General features: G+C 48.9%; 8 protein-coding genes across 8 annotated transcripts; 5 read left to right on the top strand and 3 right to left on the bottom strand.

The window, feature by feature from the left end:
• Positions 1-441: 441 nt before the first annotated feature.
• Positions 442-1,603, top strand: N7537_011185 (uncharacterized protein; the record flags this gene model as incomplete). The annotated part of the gene is made up of 3 exons (XM_056902239.1): positions 442-526; positions 784-1,077; positions 1,173-1,603. 3 exons carry the CDS (start codon positions 442-444, stop codon positions 1,601-1,603), a joined length of 810 nt encoding a protein of 269 aa, XP_056747526.1.
• Positions 1,604-2,164: 561 nt separating this feature from the next.
• Positions 2,165-2,822, bottom strand: N7537_011184 (uncharacterized protein; the record flags this gene model as incomplete). The annotated part of the gene is made up of 2 exons (XM_056902238.1): positions 2,165-2,297; positions 2,368-2,822. The coding sequence occupies 2 exons, from the start codon at positions 2,820-2,822 to the stop codon at positions 2,165-2,167; spliced, it is 588 nt and encodes a 195-aa protein (XP_056747525.1).
• A 668-nt stretch (positions 2,823-3,490) lies between these two features.
• On the bottom strand, positions 3,491-4,605 carry N7537_011183 (60S ribosomal protein uL18; the record flags this gene model as incomplete). The annotated part of the gene is made up of 3 exons (XM_056902237.1): positions 3,491-4,352; positions 4,419-4,456; positions 4,603-4,605. 3 exons carry the CDS (start codon positions 4,603-4,605, stop codon positions 3,491-3,493), a joined length of 903 nt encoding a protein of 300 aa, XP_056747524.1.
• A 297-nt stretch (positions 4,606-4,902) lies between these two features.
• N7537_011182 (HAD family hydrolase) lies at positions 4,903-5,738 on the bottom strand (the record flags this gene model as incomplete). Its single annotated transcript, XM_056902236.1, has 2 exons — positions 4,903-5,628; positions 5,685-5,738. The coding sequence occupies 2 exons, from the start codon at positions 5,736-5,738 to the stop codon at positions 4,903-4,905; spliced, it is 780 nt and encodes a 259-aa protein (XP_056747523.1).
• A 421-nt stretch (positions 5,739-6,159) lies between these two features.
• On the top strand, positions 6,160-7,106 carry N7537_011181 (kinetochore subunit FTA4 family protein; the record flags this gene model as incomplete). The annotated part of the gene is made up of 4 exons (XM_056902235.1): positions 6,160-6,353; positions 6,443-6,611; positions 6,667-6,729; positions 6,797-7,106. The coding sequence occupies exons 1-4, from the start codon at positions 6,188-6,190 to the stop codon at positions 7,104-7,106; spliced, it is 708 nt and encodes a 235-aa protein (XP_056747522.1). The 5' UTR covers positions 6,160-6,187.
• A 522-nt stretch (positions 7,107-7,628) lies between these two features.
• Positions 7,629-9,046, top strand: N7537_011180 (uncharacterized protein; the record flags this gene model as incomplete). The annotated part of the gene is made up of 3 exons (XM_056902234.1): positions 7,629-8,423; positions 8,480-8,534; positions 8,592-9,046. The coding sequence occupies 3 exons, from the start codon at positions 7,629-7,631 to the stop codon at positions 9,044-9,046; spliced, it is 1,305 nt and encodes a 434-aa protein (XP_056747521.1).
• A 1,014-nt stretch (positions 9,047-10,060) lies between these two features.
• On the top strand, positions 10,061-13,767 carry N7537_011179 (putative cell wall biogenesis protein Mhp1; the record flags this gene model as incomplete). The annotated part of the gene is made up of 2 exons (XM_056902233.1): positions 10,061-10,112; positions 10,211-13,767. The coding sequence occupies 2 exons, from the start codon at positions 10,061-10,063 to the stop codon at positions 13,765-13,767; spliced, it is 3,609 nt and encodes a 1,202-aa protein (XP_056747520.1).
• Positions 13,768-14,728: 961 nt separating this feature from the next.
• Positions 14,729-15,882, top strand: N7537_011178 (uncharacterized protein; the record flags this gene model as incomplete). Its single annotated transcript, XM_056902232.1, has 4 exons — positions 14,729-15,268; positions 15,331-15,517; positions 15,568-15,681; positions 15,740-15,882. The coding sequence occupies 4 exons, from the start codon at positions 14,729-14,731 to the stop codon at positions 15,880-15,882; spliced, it is 984 nt and encodes a 327-aa protein (XP_056747519.1).
• Positions 15,883-16,422: the final 540 nt, after the last annotated feature.

Here is a 16,422-nt window from a genome sequence, read left to right as displayed (position 1 = left end):
TTTGTCGTACGGAATCCATACTATAAATACCTTTCCTGTCCTTAGCCAGATATCTATGGTTGCCAGGACGATAAAAAAAAGCCTTCTCATACTAAGAGTGAGGAGACATTATGGCAAACTATGTACATAGAAACACCTTACAATAACCCTGCTATAAGCAAGTTCCTGATAATTTCAACTGAATCGAGTTGGGCTGCCACAATCGACCCTAAAACTTCTAGTCACTAAGTATATTATTTAGACTAGGAGTTAAACTACATCGATCAGAGTTTAAATCTTCACCTAGTAAGCAGTACATTTTTATATACCGGGAGCGTGGAATCATACTTCTACACTATATCGACCTAGTCAAAAGCAACCAGAAGTTGCTAACTCCCTAATTTCCAAGGGTAGGTTAATCTTGATACGTTTCCGGTCCATAAAACTGATTTCACCGATGGTATGAGCCTGGGACAGGATGTCATTGTTGGCCAGTCGGTCAAGGGTGCCATCGAAGAGGACGACAAACTCCTGTACAACTACGTCTGTATGTTTGAGCAACACACTGGTTTTCTAGAAAAGATTTTTTGAGGATATTGAGTATTATTTTTAAGATTATACAAGGTTATAAATAGCAAGAACTATAAAAAGAACAGCAGAAGGTTTTAATGGAGAAATGATGCAGTTCTCTAGTCTGCGATCATAAACCTGTGTTAGGGGGAAGTCTCTCAAAGACCTCGGTTTCTCATATGTTATATCATTGTCGTGCAGTATTACTGAGACTTACTAACATCTTGTCAATAGATGATTCACCTGCACATGCTGCCTCGCGACCCCGACATACCGACCCGGCTAGCTCTTCGCGCACACACACACACACACAACCTTGGTCCACAGGGGCCTCTGTGCAATCTCTTATAACGAAGAGCAACGAAGCAAAAGAGCGACATGATTTTGATAAAGCCAAGTCTCTACTACTTCAGATCCCAGACAAGACAATCCTCGAACCTCTCCTCGCGGCCTTAGACATAGCTCGCGAAAGTCTCATACAAGCCAACAAAGACTTCGGAGGAGAAGCCAAAAAAGCCGAGATGAAAGGTGATTAGCAAACCGCCAATCTCTAGTATCTCGCATTGTGGGCGAAGATGGCCCTTTTCTTCTCCTAACATTGGATTACAGTCGAACACAATTAGAATGGGAACTTGAAAAAACAGAAGAATATATAGAGCAGCTTAAGGAATATCCCGATCCATGCTTTGAGCCGGTGGGGCTTGACCACAATTATGAGAATGCAGAGATGACTGGCAACCCGCGAAGGATCGGTCATCATCAGGGGTTGTTTCGTGCCTACAAAAGGAAGTACGGGTCTTTCCGGGGCAAACCCGATGGTTTTCGCAAGGCACAGATTATGGGTGCAGACAGGCGGAGTGCTCGTGACAAGGCTTGGTATGCACACCCAACTCGTGCTAGGAAAACAGAACTTGAATCTCAACCTCAATCTCGACCTCAGCCTCAGCAAGTAGATATTGCCGAAGGACTCCGCGTGCTAGAGAGGGTGCAGACAGAAGCCCGACCTCAGCCTCAATCCCCACAACCAGATATCGACCAGGACTCACCTTGCTAGACAGGGTACAAGAGTTACTCAATAGGCGAGACGAGAGTAAAGCTATCCTACGCCAGGGATCGAGCGAAGAATGCAAAGAAGCCCTTGAAGCAGTGGAGCGCAGTATAACAATGCCTCTCACCGACTTTGAGGAGTCAACGACTTCACTGACCTCTGGTCCAGGATAACGACGAGTCGGAGCAATCAACACCCGAGTCTGAAATGGTACTGCTGCTTATAGAAGCCGAAGCGAAAGCCTATGGAGACAAGGCCAAATCTCTGGTAGCTCAACTGCCGAGAAATGATAGCCAAACCAGGAGCCTCCGCAAGCGATGTGATGAAGCGCTTGCCAAGAAGAGCCGCTACCTTGCAAGATGCAGGGCTACCCTTGAAGCCGGGGGAAGGTTGGAAGATGGTGAGTCAGAACAAAACGTTAATGACGATAGGTCAAGCGAGGGTGATGGGAATCAGAACGGATCGATGGAATACTATGTTCATTGTAGAAAGTTGAGCAAAGCGAAATCCTGATATCTGTAGTTTAACATGAATATTTTGACACGATCTATTTCAATCAAGTCTTTCTCAAGACTCCTCTAACTCCCTCACATTCAACTCTGGAGAGCCAATTTTTTCGTCACCGGGAATTCGAAACTCCCGAGGCGTATCTAGCCCAGAGCGCCAATCTTCCACAGCTGGTGGGCTCCATTCCGGAGCACTATCGAAAACACCCCGTCAGCACAAGCACGAACCAGCGGAAACCAAAACCATCAATTAAAGATCCCTACCCGTGTTCCTGCTCCTCGACATCCTTCGTCCACTCCTCGGGAAGCGGCGGGCGCAGTGTATCTGGCGCGAACGCGGTATTCAAGCCCTCAGGCCTCGCAGTTCGTCCCATATTGTATCGCGCGTAATTTGAATCGGATTCCGGCCCCGGGGTCTCTTCCTCGTTCGCGTCCGGAGCTGGATCTGGCGTCTGGGGCTCGAGCGGGGTATCGGCGGATTGGTCTTCGACAGCAATGTCGGAGCTCTCGTGAGCTATCCGACGTCCGATTGGTGTCGATGTAGCATTGGCTCTGCTTGTTCTGCCATTGTCTGAGCCCTTTGTGGACTGCTTGCGGGTGTTGTGGTTCTGGTACTGAGGCGTTTCTGCCCGGTGAGGGGTTTGGCACCAAGGGCAATCGAATTTGTCTGCGTAGGCGCGGTGCCAGCTTGCGTGTGTATGTTGCTGATATCTTCTCATGATGGATGGGTGATGTGTGGATATACACTATGTAGGTGGGAGATATATATATACAAGGGATGAAATAATTGCTTTTTCGCCTTTTCGGGGACCAAACAGCTTTTTTAAAGCGGGGATTGATAGCGAATAATGGAACTATCTAGCTTTTTTCTTTTTTCTTTTTCTTTTTTTTTGAGCATCCTTCCTGATCAGCCACCAAGTTGCTGTGCTGGCAATGCACTCCTGGGGTTGGGGGCCACTTATCACATTGGCGCTTGTGCATGGCGTCGATCTAATTTTAATACTTCGTAGGCTAGGTACTTTTATCTCCACAAGTCCAATTCCAATGGCATGATGCACTTACCTAATAAATCATATAATCATACCATCATAAAGATTGAACTACGCATTATAGATCCCAGCTACGGGCAGATGCAAGGAGGCAAATGAGGGAACAAGACAGATGGACATTGGGGGAGCAGTTAGAACAGAGTAAAGAAAATTGCCTTAGATGAACACCGAACTAATTGCTCCCAGGAAAAAAAGACCCCTTCCGATAAGTAAAATAAAAAGTGGTATGTGCCATGATCCGTCAAAAACTACATCACATAAAACGCCGGCAGTAGCCTGTTCCCTCAATTGGGAATATTGGTAGGAACTTTTGGTCAGAAAGATAGGAAGCGAGACGCTTAAGCAGCAAGCTTGCGGATCTTCTCCTCGACGCGAGCCTTGCGCTCGGCGTGGGTGAGGCGGTTGACCTTGTACTTCTTGGACTCGGCCTTCCACTCCTCCTTGGTCTTCTTGGGACCAGCATCCTCATCGGCCTTGAAGGGATCCTCACGGATGGCCTTGTGGGCATCGGCGTAGATCTCCTCGAGGTCACCAGCGTCAATCTCGTTCTCAATGTACTTGATGAACTGGGACTTGTAGCGCTCCTCATCCTCATCGGCGAGGGTCTCCATGTACTCGGAGACGTGGGAACCGTGGATGTAGTTCTTGAGGGTCTCGGCGTCGAGCTCCTCGGACTCGATGTCGTAACCGGGGAAACGGCGGTCGGAGTGGGGGATGAAGATACCACCGTCGGAGGCACCCTTCATGGCAGCGAAGACACGGTTACCGGTGGAGGTACGGACAAGACCAACATCGAGGAAGGCCTTGAAGGGGCGGCGCTCGCCATCGTCGGTCTCGATGGCCTCGGTGAGAGTGTGCTCACCGGTAGCCTCCTCGACACCCTTGAACTGCTCGTCAAGGTTGAGCTTCTTGAGGACACGACGGGCAAGGAGAAGACCGGTGGCGTAGGCGGCAGCCCAGTTGGTAAGACCCTGGTCAATGCCGTACTTGGGGAGCTCGTGAGCGTAGGCAGAGGCGAAAACCTTGTCACCGGTGACCTCAGAGTAGACGATCTGGGTGATGATGTCGCGGTTGGTGAAGCGAACAACCATGCGGTACTTGGGCGCGTTGTACTTGTTCTTGGCCTGGGTGATCAGGCGCTTGCGAGCATAGTAGTCGGTCTTACCCTCGCGGCGGCGACGGTACTTAGTCTGGAAGCGACTATAATTGGAAAAGTCAGTAAACAGCGATCTCAAGGAGAGATTATCAACAAAGGATTTAACTCACCTGAAGTAGGCGTTGGACTTGACGGTCTTGGTGAAAGGCTGTAAAGCGAGATCGCGAGTCAGCAATTAACGCTTCAGAAATTACGCCGAAGCAACTTGCAGGGACCCGGCTCCGATAGGAATCGGAGAGGAAATAAAATGCAAAAGGAATGCATAATGACTTTTCAGCCATCAGTCGAACTCACCATTTTGACGGGGTGTCGAGGGGCGCTGGAGATGGACGAAGAAGAGGAAGTGAGAAATTTCGTGGGTCGACTTTGTGCGGGATTTCGCTTAGCGCGTGGCTGCATCCCCCGCCAGAAAATGAGGTCGGCGACGAGTGGGAACATCAACTTTCTTAACTATGGAACAAACAGGAAATTCGACAAGAAATTCAAAGAAAATTGGGAAAATTAAGAAAATGTTATGGAATTCTTATTCTCCATCCTTTCTACATATAATCCCGATCTTGTTCTCGAAATAATCAATGTTCTATGTATAACGCCTCACAGTCGGGCCTTGTCCTCGTCCAGCAACTGAAGACCTGTGATCTTCTCTAGTTCCCTAACCGCATCTTGGGTCTTTCCAAGTGTCACTTTGACCGTACGCATGCCAGCCTTCTTCGCCCCCTTCAAGTTCTCGCCAATGTCATCGAAGAACACAACATCGTCGGGATTGGATCCGGCCAATCCTCGCCTCTTAGCTAAAGTGTCCATCTCCTGTAACGCCACCTGGTAGATTTTTGGGTCGGGTTTGCGGAGGCCAGTGTGCGCAGACGAGATAAAGAAATCGAATTGCTTCTTGACATCGGATGCATTATTGTATTCATGTCCGTCGGGAAATATAACAGTATTGGATAGAGCGCCCATCAGGAATTGTCCCGAATCTTTCAATTTCTTCAGAGCTGGGTACATATATCGGTCTGGTGTGCGAGATATCCGCATCATCTCCCAGAATAACCATTCTGCATCCACTATCGGCAGTGGAGGGATGGTGGAACCATCTGTGCCTTGCTTCTTTTGAAGTTGTTGGTGGAATTGTGTCCAAAGTTCGGGGCTTCTTAGGTCCGCATTGAACCCCGCAAAGAATTCGGCGTCCATCTTGATGTCACCTCGTTCGAGCTTGTGCCAGCTACCATTCGGCGCCGTTCGCGAGATACTGAAATTGACCCATCCTGGTGGGATGTTTTGGGCAATTTCGTAGTCAAGAATAGCCTGGAATGGAGATACAACCTAAATCTTTGTCAGATCTATATATCCTCAACTTCCGAGTCAAGTGGCTGACTTACACACACTCCTCCAATGTCAAACAGTAGGCCCACCGGTCGCTTGATCTCTGCCATCTTGAGATGACAATGAGGCTGCTGGCGATAGTAGAGGTCACTGCAAGATATGCCGTAGTTTATTTCTAACTCGTGAGCTAAATGAGTTGTGATGACCTTGGAATCGCAACAAATTGAATTACTTTGAAGGCGATCTGGACCTAAAAGACGGTCAGATTGCCGAGGTACATACACTCCAGACCGAGGATATACTCCACACCTGGAAAATCCATTGTTACCCTACTCGGACCATTTATGGACAATTGAACTATCATCCAATCCATATTCATTAATCCATTTCTTCATTTTATGGTGGTTTATTGCCCAAATCGGTCTTGGCCATCTCGCAAAATTGCATTTGTAGAGAGACACGTGATGCCTTATCGATAAGGACGCGCTCACAGAAGATCGCGGGACTTTTAGAGACTCAGCAATGGTACTTCTCTAACACCATTTGGGCTGTGTTCGAAATGGATTCAACTCGAACTATATCCGAGTTGAAATCTGCATTTATCTGGAGCCAAGTCCGCATCTTCTCCGAGAGCCTCGATTTACCTGAAGACTGGCGAAACTATGCTGCTGAAACCACCGAAGGTGATCTGAGTGACAAGGTGATCGAAGATGTTCTACACAAAGGTCAGAATACGAATCACAATTGAAACAAAACAATTATCTATTCCTTTGCACCCAGATGCGTTATGAATATGATACTCATAGTCCTATAGTAAATGCGGCTGCTAAGCAGCACAATCGTGTTGTTTATTCCTCTCAAGCGATACACCATGTCGCTCAACAGATCGCAAACTTGTACTGGTCATCGGTTAACCAAGAGGCACGAAGTCGAGATGCTTTTGCTCGAGGTATCGAAAAAACAACAGATTTATCAATGGAAATGTAAGGTTTCATCCATTTCTATACAAGGTATGACAGCACTGACTATATGGGTTAGCAACATCACAAAGATGCCTGTCACCTTGGAAAGCCAGGAAGCAAGCGGAGAGGAGCATACAAGGTCAGTTTATCACCGCATCCAGATTTTCTCCGATTGAAGTTCCACCTGCCTTACACCAGTCGCACAGGTACCGGGAGCTCCGTGAGCGGCTCGCTAGTCTCGACAGTCAACGGCAGCAACGGCAACGACGCCTTGATCAGTTACAACATCTTCGACGATTAGTCGAGCCATTCAAGGATCCCAAAAATGACATTCAACCCAATCTTATTACGAAGGATGGAGAACTTGTTCAAGAATTGGAGAAAATGCGCATGCTCGTAGCCAGAGTTGGAGGCCGGATTGCACAGCAGAAAAGAAGCAGCGGTGTCCTTGAACATTATGATTACATACTTCCAGGCTCTGATGAGAGATTGGAAGCTCTGTTGGATATGCCTTGATGAAACCAAAATACCCCATGCCCACAGCTGCATACAATGAACATTTGAATTTACTTGCGATATGACATGATTGTGCATAGTTAATGCCTTTGATTTATTTTATCGATGGTAGTTTCCTTGATTTCCTACTTGGATTTCGAGCGCGTTGCTGCGGACACGATATTCCAATATCTATGTACCTTCCATCAGGCCGGCACATAGTATAGCATAGCCTCAGCGATGCCAACAAAAGAACATATGAAAGGCAAGTACGTGTTAATTACGGCAGCAGAAATTCAATTCTAGACTTCATAGTGCACGTGCCCTTGTACCAAAGCATAATTCAAGATTTCGTACTGGGCGAGGGCTCACTTTCTCTCCAAATCTCTACCGTCATTGATCCATTACACTTACACACTCGTCCTCCGCCGCTCGGGAAGAAATAGGCTTCGCCCCACCGATATGTTGGGAAACCAACTCCCCTAGATGAATGTTTTCTTGTCGATTTTCTTTGCAGCCACATAGTTGTTATTCTCTATCCGAATGAGTACCCTCAAGAAGATGAAGGAGCTTGTTGGAATGGGGCCATCACGTGAACCTTCAAGATCACGTGTTGAATCGGCGCTAGCCCCACCTGCTAGCGTGAGCTCCCAGCACAACACGCTTGTCGGCTGCCTACTAGAGACCTGTGATTCCGGTCAAAGCTCCCTATACGAGATTGCTATTGATTCAGACCCGAGTGATAGTGACGATACTATCCCTGATTTGAGTGCACCCGCCACAATCGAGGGCGACACTTCCCCCTCCCCTTCCAAGGCTTTCACGCGTGGGCATCGCCGTCGCTCCACGCACGTTACTCGCCGTGACCTTGAGAAGTTTCAATCGGAGGTCCTAGGAGTTGAAAACCACGCCTCTTGGTTCGACGAAGATAACGGCACCGGTACTCCACAAGCCTTCACCCCGGACGATCCTCAACTTGAGGAACTGAACCGCGCTTTCGCCGACGCAGACGTCTCTATGAACACGAACACCACAAGTATGGCTACCAACGGTACCGGCTCCGGCAACTTCTCGGGTTATGTTGAAAACAGTACTGGCGCGATGAACATACCCAACATCCCTCCCCGCCAGACTCCGTCTCCTTCTCCCTCTCACAATTCGGTCACCACCCAGATCAATGGGGGCGGGATGGGCGCGATGGGCGCGGCAATTCCGATGAACGCTGGCCATCAGATGGATTTGCACCATCTCTATGAAATGGTTGTGGAATTGAGCGATGTATTGAAGAACAACCGGGATGTGACCAAAAATATCGTCGCGAATGCGGAGGAGATTGTGGTATGTGGGACCAAAAACATGCATTCAAATTAGATATTCAACTAACACAAATTTAGAAAAACGGTATTGTCGATAGCTCTAGTGCGAATGGCCAGCAGGGCGATAACCTCAGTATGTTGACCCCTGTGAAGATCGATGCACATCCTAGTTTACTAACGCCTCGAGCAGCCGCCCGGATTGCCGAACTCGAGCGTGCCCTGGCCAAGGAAAAGCTTGTGAGTGCGGATCACAAGCACCATCGCGAGGAAAACATGAAGATGATCCGGGAATTCGAAACCGCCGTCGGTGTCATGGTCGAGCAAATCCGCAACTACTGCCAGAACAACAACATGCACTATCTGGCCCAGAAGAAGCATTACAACAATATTCTCCAAGCTGAGCGCGACGCCCATCTGGAAAGCCGACTCGACCGGGACTACTGGCATGCGCAGACCATGAAATGTGCCGAAATGATCCGCACCGCCTACCGTCTCAAATGTGAGGAAGATGATGTCCCTACCCGTGTCATCTCTGGTCTGCAGAATGAAGTTCGCGCCTACCGTTTTGCGCTTGGCATGGAACCTGAGAAGCCCGATGAGGAATATGGCTGGGAATATCTGAAGACTATCCCTGGCCTGGAGTAAATAGGGGCTTATGTGCGGAAGGACTGTGGAATGTCCCCAATTTCCAAGGTCCACTTGACGCCGTGATGACTGATTCTTTTCATCGCATACCCCTCGGAGGCGTTTGTGCTATTCTTTTTCTTTTGTGTCTGCTCGGCACTTTTCCCCCTCCAAGACATGGTGGCGTTTTTAGGCGTTTTTATTATCGCGGATACCCGTATTTATTGAGCGTTATGGTGTTCGACACCAGTATCCTCCCTTTCTTTTTATGTCGAAACTAAATTCATCTTTAACATTTTCCCCCCACCTAATCCACCGTAAACTCCACGATGTACTTTTATAGGTACATATAGGTATTTGTTGTACTCCGTCTTGTGTCTTTGCCACCGGAAAGCCGAACATTCTCCGGATTGGTTCAATTCCCTGGGCAATCATTACCTCTTTGCCCAATGAAAATATACTTTTTCAACCAGTTCATTAGCCGTAAATTCGTAAATTCGTAAATTCCTTATGTTACATATTCTCACGTGCTCCGAACTCCCCCGATTATGTCACCTTAGTTGCATGCTTCCAAGGTTAATTAAGGTGCATCCGGAAAGTCTGCCAATGTCACTCCTTCTATCCCTTTTTAGTAACCTCTTGCATGATTTCACTATGCATTACTTGATGAATCCAGCCATGACATTGGGTTGTCGTTTACTGTAGGGGTACTTTAAGCATATCTGGAGAGCTCTCGGTCGCAGATCATACGGTATTTCCTAGCATTTCCCAGCATTTCCCAGCATTTCCCAGACTTTCCACCTTATTCGTTGTCACCGGGCCTCTACTTTTGTCCACCTGATTCTCCTTTCGAATCGTTTTGCACTCATCGGCGGAAAGTGGGGGACCAGCCAATTATGTGTCGTTCGATCTAGTCCTATCCAGTCATTGCGCTCTTTATACGACGCCACACCGCTGATAAACCCTCGACGACTTCCTGAGAATTGCGAAATTACTTTCCTTTTTTTTGGTCTCTGGCTTTCAAGGGATTTCAAAATGGAGGGAGTTCAGACTGTGGACGTGAGCTGGCTTCATCATTCACAAAAAGGCGAGTCCCACTTTCTATACTAGTACCTCTCCAGCTCGGGGTTATGACCGGGGTGTTGGAGGTCCGCGAATCGGGACAGCTTCTGACACTCTCTTCAGATCATTTGTCTCGCACGAAGTCACTATCAGCGAGCGATAAGCCTGGCACAGAAGCAGAGCCAACAACTTCTCAACCCAAGTCGCACCGGAGATCTCGTTCCAACAGCAACCCGGCACGCCCGACACCCGCCCCCTCCACCTCGGAACCAAAGCAAGCTTCCCGGAATGATGCAGCGCCAGTACAAGCGAAACCACCACCAGCCGAGAAGAACGAGGAGCAAAAGCCATCTACTCCATCACCAGCGTCGCGCAAGACGGACCCCAAACCCATCGGACGACGAAACTCATGGATCTCTAGTCTAAGCTCAAAGTTTTCCTCTGGATCTACCCCACCGTCGCAACCTAGTCTAAAGGCCAGTCCCGCGAGTCCGAAAACAACCTCACCTCTTGAAACGCATAACCCATTCGGCGCCGCCTATTCCCCGAGGGATAAGGAAGAAGAGAAGAAAGACGATTCTAATCCCTTTACTTCGTCATCACCCAAGGGGCCCTCGTTTATTCACAATGCACTACGCAAGTTCTCGTCCAACTCGGGTGGGTTGCCTAAGTTAAATCCCAATGGCTCGATTTGTCCACGTCGCGTGATGAACATCGACCAAAATCGGCACCGATGCAAGATTGCGGACTTGAACCAAGCCAAACTCAATCGAGTAGCGTTCTGTGTGGATGTTGAAATCGCGGGAATCTCCCATCTGGACGATGACGAGGAAGCTCCCCCAACAAATCAATTACGGCAGCCTTTACATGAGTCTAATCACCACAAGTCTAAGAAGGCTGAACTCAAATCCAAGGATCAAGATGAAGCTGGAGCTTTGAAGCATCCCTTAGCTACACTGGCTGAGAAGGACAGCTCGCGTCCGGTTCCTGCTCCGGATCCAGCCCCGGCCACCGGCGATGCGAAGGCCCAGTCTAGCTCTCCCCCGACGAATGCCACCAGTCCTAGTGGGGAAGGGGCAGATCCAACAAGAAAGCAAGAGAGAAAGAAACGGTCTGAGGCAGAGCGGAAAGAACGGAAGGAGAGAAAGCGAAGACAAGCAGTCGCAAATGGTTCGGTTCCATTGCAACTCGATGCAGAGAATGACGAAGAATATTCTCGAAGTCCAGCACCAGCACCAGGTGTCCCTCGGCCCAAAACGCAAAGCCACCCGACAACCGATCCAGTGCGTATCTATCGCCGTTGTTGCCAGCTGCGTGAGACGCCTGTTCTCAAAAGAGTGGTTGACGAGATCTCCAAGCCCTCATCAACACTGGCCGAGTCACCCGGCACGGTGGCAGCTTTGGATCTGAGCAATTTCCCCATGACCTCACAGGATTTGACAACATTCAGCGACTGGCTCGCGGTTGTTCCAGTCCGTAAACTCATCCTTGAAAACTGTGCATTGACAGATACTTCTGTGCGGGCTATCCTTTCAGCCCTACTTTCTACCAAGACGATAGAGCAGATGCGCTATCGACGAAGACGATCGCGAAGACCGGAATCTCCAGACTCCGATGATCATGAACGATACGGTGTCGTAGAAAAGCTTTCTCTGAAGGACAACCTGAAGATAGGACGGGAGGGATGGCGCCACATCAGCCTTTTTGTTCATCTGTCGAAATCGTTGAAAGCCATCGATTTGTCGGGTATTCCTTTCCCTCAAGGACAGGTTGCGATCGATGGTTCTGGGACAACGGGCCAAACCCAGTTTCCTATGGCCGACGTGAGCATTATCTTCGCGAGTGCCCTGGCAGAACGCTTTGCTGGGGATCGTCTTGAAGAATTGCTCATGAGCGAGTGTAATCCTTCGGTCGACGCCGTAAAGCAAATTTGCCAGGCGACTACCAAAATGGGCCTGCGAAGACTTGGCTTTGCGAACAATGGTCTGACGAGAGAGGGCCTGGAGTATGTGGTCGAGTACCTCAAAGCCGGGCAGTGCGAGGGACTGGATCTAGGTGGCAACGCTATAAAGGATGACCTTGATCTTGTCACGGACGCGATTGAACCTGAAACTCCGCTTTATGCGCTGAGTCTCGCGGATTGCTCCCTCAATCCGTCGGTGATTTCCCCACTGCTGCAATCGCTCGCGCAGATTCATAACCTCCGGTTCATCGATTTCTCTCACAATCGCGAATTATTCTCCTCTCAGCCTAACGCGCTGGGGGCTTTCCGTCGTTTCCTGCCGAAAATGCCGTCTTTGAAGCGCTTCCACCTTGCCGATGTCAACTTGTCACCAGATCATGTTATTGGTCTTGCTGAGGTATTGCCGGAGTGCCCCAGTCTGTGCCATCTCAATATTCTGGAGAATCAACAGATCGTGGATTTGGCTTCTACCACAGACCCCGTTGCCCAGGAAGAAGCATGTGCTGTGTATGCGTCAATGATGGCAGCTGTCCGTGTTTCACGGACAATCATTGCGGTCGACATAGATGTTCCCGTCGCAGAGAACAACGAAGTTGTTAAAGCTCTAGGATCACAGATTGTGGCTTACTCGCTGCGGAATCTTGAAGGCGGTGCCATCGCAGAGGAACTTTCTGACTCCACTTGTCCACTTGTGGATGTCCCTGTACCCGACATTTTACAGCATATTGTCGGACATTCTGGTATTTCCGAAGAGCCTTGTGATGATGAAGATGAGGCTGCCCCCGACGAGGATTATGTTATCGGCGGCACAGGGGTTGTCAAAGCATTGGGTGTTTGTCTCGGGAACCTGGACCAGCATGGTCTCGATGTTCTCGGGGAGCAGTCTTTACCAGCCAGTGGTACTACAACACCCCGCCGCCGCAAGACTCGAGGTGTTCCTACCAAGCGGCCTCGCGACATGTCGAAGAATCTACTGGAATCCGCACGCAATATCAGAGTCCGGATTCAGTCCGCTCTTATTCGCGAAGATCGTGCTGGCAATGACGCAAATTATCGCCGCCTGCAATTTTTGGACATGACCTTGCATAGGATGATCCAACGCTTTGAGGATGAATACCCAGAAACTCGTATCACCCCCCCACTTCCGCCTGCTATTCCGGTCCCCGACACCATCTCCCAACATTCTGGTGATGACGATGGAGCAGGCTCTATCGGTGCTAGCGGTAATCTAAACAGCAGTCAACTTGACGAGACTGGTGGCGACGAGGAAGACACCGACCAATATGCCGTTCGCCTTTCTCGCACCAGCTCCATGACTTCCCTCCACTCTCGCGCCATGACCTCCCAAGAAGGACACATCCACCGCATCGGTCAGAACCTCCGCCGCGACTTCCTCAAACCGTCTCTAGTTCCAGGCGACGGCGACGAAGATTTCGAGTACGAAGACGATAACTCGCACATTGTCGCTCTCCGGCAAAAGCTGGATCTCCTGCACGAAGAGCAGTCTCTGTCTCAATTCGATGACTTTGACGCCGACATGGCCTATAACCATCTCGGAACCACCGTCGATGAACTCTATGCTGCTCAGCAGCAAGACGCCGAAGGATTCGAGCGTTTCAAGCAGTCTCAGATTGCCGCCCAGATCAACAGTGGCATTCGTCCAAGGGATAATGTAAACCCCAGGACGGGCTGCGATGATCCAGAGAGCAAGTCCTAAGTTTTTCATTCATTATCATCTCGATTTACGATCTTGAACCCATATGTATTCTTTGCCAGGTTTGCGTTTTATTATACCTGTATATACTCCATGCGCGCATATACCTCGTGCTCCAATCTTAATAATCCTTTTGTATCAGATCGGAAATGGCGAAGATTGGACTAGTAGTATGCACTATTAACCCAAGACTCATAGCACATTTTCACTGAGAATCATCTATGCATGCCAAACTGATATCATTCCTTCGACTGACGGCGAGTGGATACTGTCAGCTTAAAGATTAAGGGAACTGCGGCCTTTGCGACGACAGAAAGATGGATATAAGCTAAGCTTGACAGACTTGACCCACACGGTCGAGACTGAGCCGAATCGCGTACGTTGTACTCTGGTATATGATTTCTAATCACAGGAAAGCAGGGATTATGCGATAGGGATAATCTGCTCTCTAATGGCATTGGTGTCTCTGCCAAAGATAGAGGAGGCGAGACTGCGTTACACTTCGCAACCTCTGGGGGAGAGCTAGAAACCGTCGAAATCATTGATATCGGAGGATTTGGAAGGAAGAACGTGCCTTGATGAAGCATGAAGCCGCTGCGTTTGGTCATGAGCATTCGATCTATTCGCTTACCGATTACGTTAGAGGTATTGATCATGTCAAGACAATTCATGTGCGTCAGGGTTTTTCCCAAGCCAACATAATTGGAAGATGATTGCTTTATTTCGGTGAGTCCGGCCCAAAATGGAGTTTGTACTAAAAACCGATCGGTCATAAGAGTTATATCCGCTAACTACATCGATAGGTACAGCATCATTGCTCGTGATGTCATTCCATTATGAATCAGGTCAAGTCGCAGAGGTGGGAGGAGTTATATATACTGTCCGCTTGAGAGCTCTTTTTTTGTTTAGTTTCTCTCTTCCCCTGAACCCCCCCATTGAAACTCCCGCCATCGCCACCACAGTCATGCCAGCTCCGTACGACACAGACACCACCGCCGACGAGCTGGTCCACGACTACAGCCATCTTATTAAGGATAAGGTCGTTCTGATGACCGGGGTCTCTTCCGGTTCCCTAGGCGGCTTCTTCGTCCAATCCATCGCCAAAGCCAAACCCGGCTGGCTCATCCTAGCCGCCCGTAACGCCGACAAACTCCAGCAAATCGCCAACGATATCATGACCGCGTATCCGGATATCAAGGTCCGCAAGGTCGAAATTGATCTGGGTTCACTGAAGAGCGTGCGTGATGCAGCTGCGCAGGTGAATTCCTGGGATGATATCCCAGTCATCGACGTGATGGTTAACAATGCCGGTGTCATGGCGGTTGATTATCAGCTCTCGCCGGAGGGATTTGAGTCCCACCTGGCAACCAATCATCTAGGTCCGTTTCTGTTCACAAACCTGATTATTAAGAAGATTTTGGCTTCTAAAAGTCCTCGGATCGTCGTGGTTAGCAGCGACGGTCATCGTCTAAACCCTTTCCGCTTCGATGACTATAACTTTGATGTAAGTGATACATGGGATTTTGCATGGGATTTATAAGGCACCCGTACTTAAACACCGACTAGACAGGGAAGAGTTACCACAAATGGTTCGCCTATGGCCAGAGCAAAACAGCCAACATATTGTTTGCAATCTCCCTGGCGGAGAAGCTCGGCCTGAAACACGGCCTTTTCGCATTCAGCCTGCACCCGGGCGTCATCTGGACAAATTTAGATAACCACCTAGACTGGAGTGTGGAGCTAGATGGACTTCGTAAGTACCAGCCATGACCATCAAATGTACGGTCCCTAATATTACCATAGGGAGCGCCGACAAGGCGTTGGGCAACCGGGAGGGCTGGAAAGAGTTCGACGCCAAGCCGTTGGAGCGGGGTGTTGCGACTCATATCTATGCTGCGTTTGATCCGGCTCTTAAAGGTATGTTATTTATGGATTGATGGGAGATGGAGAGTATACTGACAGGCTGACTCGGTAGCTAACAACGGCGCATATCTTATTGACTCCCATGTGGCAGACCCCCTGTCTGATACAGTCAAGCCGTGGGTGACCAGTAGCTTTGAAGCGGAGAGACTGTGGCGATTGAGCGAGAAGCTGGTGGGCGAGGAATTTTCATACTAGAGTCGCGGTGTATATATGGGGGCTCGTCTCATGTGGCACCCCAACATGACGCAGGACATCCATACGCCAGATGAGGTTTATATATAGGTGAAACGACAACCAACTTGAGTTAGAAAAGGAATTTGAACATAGGAAAAAAAAGAAAACAAGTTCTATTCAAATCGAGTTACATAACGTAGAGAGTATAACCCAGCATCAATACTGTCGTCACCCTTTGAAGAAGAGGGAAACTACGCGCTACTTTAGAAGTAAGGTGATTTATTTAGTCTTAAACCCTAGATAGCTACTAATATTCTACCCTCTTACTCCGTTGAATTCCAAGAGGATTGACTAAGCTAATGTATCTAGTTACACGTTTTGGGGCGCTATAGTGTTGGATGCCTTAGGCCAATAGAATTACCAAAAGTGGATTCCTCGGCTGAACATCCCCCAGTTTCCTGGGGTATCACATGTCAACTCCATCATGTCATAGCAATGGCCTCTTTCTCCTCAACTCCCCCAACCCATTCAACCCCCTCGACTCATCCAACGGCGGACATG

Source organism: Penicillium hordei (assembly GCF_028827395.1).
Source record: "Penicillium hordei strain IBT 12815 chromosome Unknown utg000006l_segment0_segment0, whole genome shotgun sequence".
NCBI lineage: Eukaryota > Fungi > Ascomycota > Eurotiomycetes > Eurotiales > Aspergillaceae > Penicillium > Penicillium hordei.
The sequence above is the reverse complement of the archived record's forward strand: the minus strand, read 5'-3'. Positions and strand labels throughout refer to the sequence as shown.